The 9,715-nt window shown below is 36.9% G+C and overlaps 1 protein-coding gene across 10 annotated transcripts in view; it reads right to left on the reverse strand.

Annotated features, from left to right (window-relative positions):
• The window catches only part of Nav3 (neuron navigator 3), a 737,122-nt gene that overhangs the window by 286,293 nt on the left and 441,114 nt on the right, over positions 1 to 9,715 (reverse strand). Inside the window, exon 1 of one of the 10 annotated variants that reach the window (XM_029482746.1) lies at positions 8,936 to 9,281. The exons of the other annotated variants lie outside the window; for them this stretch is intronic. Coding sequence (XP_029338606.1) covers positions 8,936 to 8,980 — 45 coding nt within the window. The 5' untranslated portion in view covers positions 8,981 to 9,281. Of the gene's footprint in view, positions 1 to 8,935; positions 9,282 to 9,715 lie in introns of those variants that run through there. 10 annotated transcript variants of the gene reach the window in all.

Genomic DNA, 9,715 nt, shown 5'->3' on the forward strand with positions numbered 1-9,715 from the left:
AAAGGCCACATGTGTCTAAAGATGCTTTAATGGAGTGGTGCTTAACCGCTATAGTTATGAGGTAGCAATGGAAATAATATTATGGGTGGGAGCCATCACAACATGTGGAACTATAGTAAAGGATCATAGCATTGGGAAGGTTGAGAATCACTGCTTTAATCAGTCAAAAGAAATCCCCCCCCCAAATTATAATGCATCCGTGCTTTATTACAAGTACTGATAAATAATTACAAATAAATAGAATGGTTTATATTTTTCCGTGGATGCTGAATAAAACTTAACTGATTGAGAAGCTTGAAATTTCCCATCCCACACTTTAGTTACCACAAAGAGGCGTCAGTATCCTCTATTATTGTCTTAGGACTCTTCCAAGAATTAAATCCCAGACTTTAGAGTTACTGGAAACAGTTATCAATTATTAAAGGGTTGTATTGTATTACTGTGGACACTCTAATAAGATACTACCTTTTCAAAGTCTAACTTACACTTTAGATCTAAAAGATCTGGATCTCAGAGAGTCGGAGCAATGCTTTCATTTGGTTCAGAGCTCCCTTGGCTAGCTTTTCTTTTCTTTTTTTTTATTACTCAAATGCATGCATAAAATCTAAAAAAGTCAAGCATTCAATTAATATTTGAAAAACAGGTGCTAAATTTTGATACTTTTAAATGAAGCTTCAACAATTAGCACAGACTCATCCTTTTGTTCTCCAAAATAAGCATGAAAATGTAGAGCCCCTCAAGATCTGGAGAGATGGTTTTCAGAGACCATAATGGATTTACTTCTACAATGCCTGGGAAACAATTTCAAATACTAGTTTATATTCACACAATATTTAGGAAAGAGATGGTGACAGTTCCACTAAAGTAAATATTCTAATGTTATAATTTTCACAGCACTGTAAGAAAAGCTAATGGTAAAGCTGTTATTATTTCCCATTTATTGTGGCATTTCAAAACCATGACGTTCTTCCTATCGGAAAATGGTTCACAAGATAATCTTTTGGGAGGCTAGTGAGATAGCTCGTTGGTCAAGTGTATTAACTTTTCTTCTAGGGAACTTGGATTTAATGCACCACACACGATGGCAAAAATCTTTTATAACTACAGTTCCAGTGGATTTAATGCATCTATGTGGTGTCCAGACATCCAAGTTAAACATCTATCATATACAGAAAATAAAAAAATAGTATCTTTAAGTTATATTTGGAGAAATCATCCTCTTTCTATTTATTTATTTATTTATTTATTTATTTATTTAACTCATTTACTTTATATGCCAATATTGGCTCCCCCTCTTCTCCCAGTTCCCCCTCCCTTATCTTCTAAGAAGGGAGAATCCCACCCTCATAGACTCCCCCTTCTCTTTGTCTGTCTGTCTCTGTCTCTCTTGCACGCACACACACACACACACACACACACACACACACACATCTTCATTGCTCGTGGATAGGTAGGATTAACATAGTGAAACTATAGATTCAATGAAATCCTCATCAAGATTCCAACACAATTCTTCACAAATCCTGCAAAAGCAATTAGCAACTTCATGTGGAAAAACAGAAAACCCAGGATAGCTAAAAACATTCCTGGACAATAAAAGAACTTATGGGGGTATCAATATCCCCAACTTCAAGCTGTATTACAGAGCAATAGTGATAAAAACTGCATGGTGTTGGTATAGAGACAGGTGGGTGGATCAATGGAATCAAATAGAAGTCCCAGAAATAAACCCACATACCTAAGGACACTTGATTTTTGACAAAGAGGCCAAAACTATACAATGGAAAAGGGAAAGCATCTTCAGCAAATGGCACTGGTTTAACAGGACGGCTACGTGTACAAGAATGTAAACAGAACCATATTTATCACCTCTCACAAAACTCAAGTCCAAATGGATCAACGACGTCAGCGTAAAACCAGATACACTAAATTTAATAGAACAGAAAGTGGGAATAGCTTTGAGCTCATCAGCACAGGACACAACTTCCTGAAGAGAACACCAATGGTTCGGGCACTAAAGTCAAGAAGTAATTAATGGAACCTCATGAAACTGGAAATTGTATTTCTGATGTGTAATGTTTGGTATCATAACAAAGACGATGCATCTCGGCAGAGGTGCATTGTGGGTGAAAAACAAAACCCCCTCTCCTCAACACTTGATAGCATGAGCTATTTTTTTTTCAAAAGCTCCCCCAAATTTTCACCCTGTCATCATGTCAGAAAGTGTTGTTTATCTTCAGGCTTAAATCATCACAAAGAAACAAATGATAAGAATATGTGAAAAACATGGATAGCCAAGGCCTACAGAGTCTTATTTATTTCTTGAGATAGAATTAACAACAGGGTTTTAAAGGTGTTGTTATATACATATTGTTAGAAGCAATCACTTGGTCTTCCTCTTCACTCCATGTCAAAAGTATAAGCACAAAAATCTGAGCACTTATATGGGATAAAAATGAAGAAAGAAACTAAGAGTAGAGGGCATGATTGAGAAGGAGATAACTTTGAAAATTAAGCAACTATCTATGAAAACTCACACCAATGTTCTTGAGCATTCATCTTCAAGTATCCCAAAGCATGTTTGTATGTTCAGCACACACGAAACACACATGATTATACAGTTCGCTTCCAGCTTTTTGTTCTTCCCCCTTTATCTGCCTTTACCAAGAAAAATATCTTTAACCATGAAATCTTGTTAAAATACAAAGTGTCTTATGACCAGCAAGTTTTTTTCTATTCAAAAATTAACTAAAAATATGGGAGGCACCTGTTTGACAATAATCATAAAATAAGACTTTATGGATTTACTCATATTTGTTTTAGTTCAAGGTACTAGGAAGCATAAGCAAAAATATAATAAAGTTGCTGTAGTCTGACCCTTTTTCCCAGATACATAATTGTTTATTTGTTATTAAAGATGAAGGCTGTTTGTTAGATTTGTTGGCCATATTTGTATTTTTCTTTTTTAAAATTGATTATTTTATATATTTACATTTCAAATGTCCCCTTTTCTGGTCTCCCCTCCACAACCCCCACTCTGCGCCCCTCCCCATTGCTTCTAAGAGGGTACTCCCCCACCCACCCACCCACCCACCTACCCACCCACCCACTCACTCACTCCCACCTCACTGCTCTAGCATCCCCCTAATGCTTGGGTATCAAGCCTCCATAGGACCAAATGCCTCCCCTCCCATTAGTGCCAATTAAGGCAATCCTTTGGTACTTGTGTGGCAAGAGCCATGGACCCACCCGTGTATACTCTATGGTTGGTGGGAGCTCTGAGGAGTCTGGTTAGTTGATACTGTTGCTCTTCCTACAGGGTTGCAACCCCCTTCAGTGACTCTTAAGAAATAGACTGTCTTCCAGTTGAAGAGACAAGCAGAACCATTGCTTCTTCTGGCAAGACATCACTTGAAAAGTTCTCTTTTATTAATTCTTAATTTTAACTTTGAAGTGTTAGTAGATAATTTGTCTCTGACTAAAAGAACTAACCCAAATGAAGGCTCTAAAATTCATCCAGTGTATGGAATAGCGGGAAGTCTCTTTTGGAGAAGAAAAGTATAAAATGGGGTTATTTCATTTCCCTAGCACTGGGTATGACAAAGTGTGCTGAAAGGGTCAGTGTGTGTGTGTGTGTGTGTGTGTGTGTGTGTATTGTGAGTATGAAGCTGTAGAGCTGTAAATCCAATTTAGGGCCTTGTGAATGCTAGACAAGAACTGACCACTGAGGTTCAATCACATATCTAGGCTAAAAAATTATTTTTTTAAATATTTCTGGTTTCTACCATCAACTCTGATTTTAATCCCATTTGTATAACTATTAAGTCTAACAAGACTTTGGTAATGATGGTTGAATATATGAATGAAAGGATAAATTAATGAACTAAAATCAACAAATGGAAATTATTGAGAAATAATTTTCTTTATTAGTATAAGTAAATATGTATACCTTCTGATATACTATTTTCTGATAATTAGAAATACCCTGATTATGAACAGATAGTACATTAATTGAAAACTTATATTAAAGTAATTTATGAAGTAAATATCCTGTGAAGCTCATACCCATAATATTAACAAAATACATTCTTCAAACTATTTGGGAAAGTAGATTTGCACTCTTTAATGCTGGCAGCTGGCAAAAAAACCAAACCAAACCAAACCAAAACAAAATAGTATATAATATTGAGGAATTTTCAGTGATAGATTAAATTATAGAAAAATGATCAATTCCTTTAGTTGTCACAAAATTGTAGCTCTCAACTACAATAAATTCCACGCAGTCCTAAGTCTCTGATGTCACAGGAACGGGTGACCGAGGGCTGAGATGGGAGCAGCTAGAGATGCATTGTACATGGTTACAAAGCCATTGGTTAGAACAGATTCAGGAAACAACCAGCAAGTCTGAGCATATTTTTCTCCTAATGGTCATCAATTTCACTCCTACATATTTCTGCATCTAATACTGATTCTTAAGTCACAAAAGAATGGCAGTGTGGTTCACAGCATCATTGTTCATAAAGTCAGCAAATTATACATCATCCAAATTCTTAAATTTGACAGAATGAATATACACTATGGGAAAATATACAGAGGAATACATATGTGCGTGAGATTGTGTGTGTGTGCATGTAAAAATAATCTAAATTGTAATTAATTGTCCATTTCAGAAATTGCAAATATCTGTTTCCTTTTTTGTATTTGTTTCACAGGTGTATTCCTTTATTGAAAATTCATCAGCTCCTACCATTGATACACTTTTAGTGTATGTGTGTATTAAACATTAATATATATTTTAAATGTTTAAAACAGGCTAAGTATTTTACAAAGCACTGTTATGAACTTACGGGAAACATGTGCTTTATGAGTCCTTATTTGGTAGATATTTTTGACCTGAAGTTATTTTGAATTGTGTCTCTCCATCATCACACATGGGCTATGATAGGCTGATTATATCTATATTATATTTAGAGAGCTGCCTTACATTGCAAAAGTTAGATATTCTTTGTTTTCCTAAAGGCAGCTGTTGCTTAATTCCTGCTACTGCATTAATATGGAAGCAATAATTCATGTTATATCAATGGAAATTATAGAACTGGCAGAATATGATTTATCTTATTGATATTCAGCACCCTTACACTTTAATTTCCCATGTCCATCAAGCCTTCATGAAGACCAATGAGAAAGCAGTTCATATCTTCAGCTGTTCTGGTTAGCACTTAAGAGAAGGAAGATGCTATTGTTGGTTTTTATTAGCTTTCAGGAATCCATTCATACTAAAATATATTTAAAAAACCAGAACATTCAAGGAAATACAATTATTTGAAGATGTTACCATACCACGGTTATATATTCTTTATATATTGTGACATTGCATTTCTGAAATTATCCAGCACTATTTGTTCCCCTTTAGCTCTTTTTCTTAGGTGACCCATAATTCCTCTATCCACTGAGACAATAAAAAAAAAAAGAATTCAACTTAGAAAATGTAATTCATTGATCAATATTAAATGTTTTAGGCCCATAGAAATAAAGTAACCTTGAAAATAAGGTTTTCATGTTTTCTAAATTCAAAAGCTCCCTTTACTCATCAAATGCTTAATCTTTGGACATGAGGATGAAATCGTACTATAAAATCTCATGCAGAGGATGAAAAATAAGCCATGAAGCAAAGATAAGTAATATTTGAAACAGTGGGAAAATGGGAAGATTAGGAAATGGTTTTTCAAAATAAATGGAAATTAAAGAAACCCAAGATGTTTGATATGTTTATTCTCTTGTGACCAGGTCTAGGATTAATTTTTAATCAATTATTCAAAATAAAAGTACTAATAAATGCTCCAGAATAAAGTAAGAATTGAGAAGACTTTGGCTCCATTTGTACTTAGTAGCTGGAGGACCACAGTACAGTGTCCCTTCCCTCTGTGGAACTGAAACACTAAAGGGAAAATGACAAGTCACCATTAGATAGGTGAGGTTCTGGGTCTGTGGCTCTAGGTCAATCATGAAACACCTGACTAGTATTTCAAAAGTTAAGGGTTCAATTATAAGCAACACCTCTCTCTCTCTCTCTCTCTCTCTCTCTCTCTCTCTCTCTCTCTCTCTCTCCTTGTGTGTCTGAATCTAGGTATTTCTAGTATCTTAATATATTTTTTGTAGTGATGCTGAAAGGACTTTAGTTTCCAAAGCTGGTGGTATGACAAGGCCTGTAGTCTTGTAAAGGACACACGATGATTGTCAATCAAGTGATCAAACTGGATGGATGGGTCATCTCAGTAGAGAGGCCAGAAGTATAGAGAGAAACAAGGAAGTCATCAATCATTTCTGTTCACTAACCTTCTTTCTTCAGGAATGGAGGTTTGAGACCAAGGAGAAACACATTTTAGAATAGAGAAACATTTTCTTGTCTAAGGAACAGTGTATCTTAAAGTCTTTCAATAAAACCTATAATTTATAACATAATTAGTTGAATTTGCTACACTTCAGGGACTTAACAGGTTTGTAACAGAAAAATTAGATCATGTATTACTAAAGAGAATGAGCTCTTTATCAATATTCATAAAACTCCCACAGCCAGAAACATGGGTGTTACAAATAGAATCAGCTTCACAGATCATCTTGACAAGGGAAACAAAGAGTGCCCGGACAATCTTAAATGTTAGAACATGTCTTGAACATACCCAACACAGTACTAATTCTTTAGCACAAGATTCTGACTAGCTTCTAGAAGACTCTGGGACTTACCTGGAACATTGAAGTAATATTTTGTAAGCCTGACATAAAAACGTTAAGAGTTGGGTTTTTTTGTTTGTTTGTCTGTTTTGTTTTTTAGAGACAGGGTTTCTCTGTGTAGCCCTGGCTGTCCTGAAACTCACTCTGTAGACCAGGCTGGCCTTGAACTCAGAGATCTGCCTGCCTCTGCCTCCCAAGTGCTGGGATTAAAGGCATGTGCCACCACTGCCCAGACAAGTAAGAGTTCTTAATAAGACAAGCTATAATACTGGCTTTTATATGTTTAAAATACAGACATAGAAGGGCACATATCTATGTTTCAAAATGACACAATTTGGGGACCATGAAGAATCAGGCAGGTAAAGGAGTTTGTCATGTAAGCCTGGGTACTATTCATAAACTACCTCAGATCAATCCCTCGAATGCACATGCACATAAAGGAAGAGAGAGAGAACTGACTGCACTAGGTTGCTCTCTCCCCTTCCTGTTCATTCCACGGCACGCGTGCTGAAGCACAAATGCCCATAGATACACTGGAAGCATACATGGGCAATAAATAAAACTTTAAAAAATAGTTTTCAAGTGACAGCTTTCAGATGACTCACTCAAACCTGCTAAGTTCTCGTTTTACCTGGGCATAAAAAGGAGACTTGTATTAGATGCTTCTCTACAATCCCTTCCGTCTTCATTATTCTCCATTTTATGACTTAGCTCTTCAGACACCTGTGACCACCTGTGAGTTGGGGAAGTTTTGCTCTAGATGGATTTGTTCCAGTACACGAAAGCCTAAACCATGATACTCCAGATCACTGTTATGCTTAAATGGCAGAGATGGCATTCACATTCATCAAAAATAGAGTAGAGTCTAGAGGTAAACACTTATAAGGAGGCAAGAAACAAACCACAAGTCAATGGAGTAATATAAAAATCAGCGTCGCCTTTCTTTCTTCAACAAATATGTTTCCGCTGTTAGCCATATTTAAGACACTGTGCTAGGGACTCTTGTGAGACATAAACGTGAGTGAAGGGAGCCACTCATTAAAGATGAGTTTAAATGTGAAATTTCATTTTTTCACCAGGTCAAGTGAGGCTTGACTAATTGGTGAGATCATTGCCTATTTGTCCGATGATGTCTCTGAAGGGTATACCACAAAAGTCAAAGATTTCTGAAGACATAAAATATACAGTTTCTAAATACTGAACACGGAGGAAGAAGCATAATCTCTCCTTCTACCTGTCAACCTGAATGTGATTGCTTGAAAACATTGTTTTCATGACCTTCGGTGTGGATTTCTCTCTACTTATAAGTACCTTCCATCTAAAGCAATGGTTCTCAACCTTCCTAATGCTACAGTCCTTTAATACAGTTCTCCATGTTGTAGTTACCCTCTCTACCCAACTGTAATATTATTTTCAGCACTATTTCATAACTATAAGTTCACAGCTGTGATGAATCATAGCAAATATGTAAATATCTGATATGCAGCATATAGGATATGTGACCCCTATGAAAGAGTCATGTGAGCTCCATTGGGGGGGGTCACAACCCAGAGCTTGAGAATTGATGAGCTAACATAAAAGGACAATGGAATTTAATCAGCTACTGCTCCACACAGTGCTAGCAAAGACAGTGAAGCACTTCTTCTATAGAAGCTAAGGAAGCTAGCACTCTATCCCTCATGTTTCTGCCAGTATAAGTGCTCCAGATAACTTCTTAAGTTATGAGCCATACTGAAAAACATATGAGTTCATTATTCAATATTTGTAGTGGAAGACAAGCTTCCTATGTCTGCAACTAGACGATATCCAGCAGAGAAGAGCTCTTGATTTATCTGGACTAAAACCCTTGGAATATGGTGGAGCACAATACTGACATTTGGTGGATGCTTCCCATCCAGCAGTTCCAGGCCAAGCCCCGAAGCTGCTGCGTGGATGGCTCTTCTATTCAGTCTGCTGCCTAATTTCACAGCTAGTAGCAAAATTTGCCTTCACTCAGAGTGCTCCTGTTATTTCAACGGGGCTGTTTCTATTTATAAAGTTACACAATCCACTTGGTTCCTTCTTCCTCTCTGTCTGAAACACAGTTTAGAAAAAGAAACCAGTCATTCCATTAACACATTGCCAGGAAACCCAACTGTTGTTTTCTGGAACAGACTAAAAAAAGTCCTACACCTAGACTTACGCCTTACTCAGCCTTACTCACGTCTGCTCTGAGAGGCTTTCTTCGGTCTGAACTCTGAAATTTCATTATGCTCCTGAGAAGTCCATCGTTGCTACTTTGTTCATGTGGCGGTTAAACCTGTGCCTCTAAAATGCTCTCTAAGTAAAAGCTTGTCCCACAATAGGAAACATGCACTGCCAAGTTCCTTGGCGAGTAGCAATGTGTCCCCAAGAAGATCCAGGTGTCAAGACATTTAATGAAAGTTGTTCACAGCAACATTTGAAGAGAAGAGAGAAAAGGGAAGAGGGCCGTGAGTTTGAGCCTAGCTCTTCTTTCAGCTGGATGCTAACTGCACTAACTTAGATGTGCCACAAAGTTCCGTGCCGTGAGAGTCTATATGGAAACTCTGTCTCTGCGAAGGAACACAAATGCACATTTACAGTAGAGTGAACGTGGCGATATGAAATCTTAGTTTTTATCACATCCCTTTAAAATATAAAATGTAACCAAAATATAATTGCTATTTTGATCAAGGCTACAGGAGAAAGGGAGACACCCCTGCCTGTGATGCCTTTACTCTTGAGACATCTTTTCTCATGCAGATCAAATGAGAAAATGCCCTGCAGGAGGAACTGTTAAGAAAGTCTAGAGAACTGGTATTCTTCATTCATTCTTCTGAGGAAAACCTTTTCCGGTGAATGATACAAACGGTTACCTTTTAGTTGTAATTTGTCTTTCCTGCTGTCCTTTCTTTGTTTGTTTCTTATTGGTTTGTTGTTCTTTCTTTCTTTCTCTCTTTCTTCCTTTCTTCCTTCCTTCCTT

The sequence above is a fragment of the Mus caroli genome, chromosome 10 (genome assembly GCF_900094665.2).
Source record: "Mus caroli chromosome 10, CAROLI_EIJ_v1.1, whole genome shotgun sequence".
NCBI classification, from domain to species: domain Eukaryota; kingdom Metazoa; phylum Chordata; class Mammalia; order Rodentia; family Muridae; genus Mus; species Mus caroli.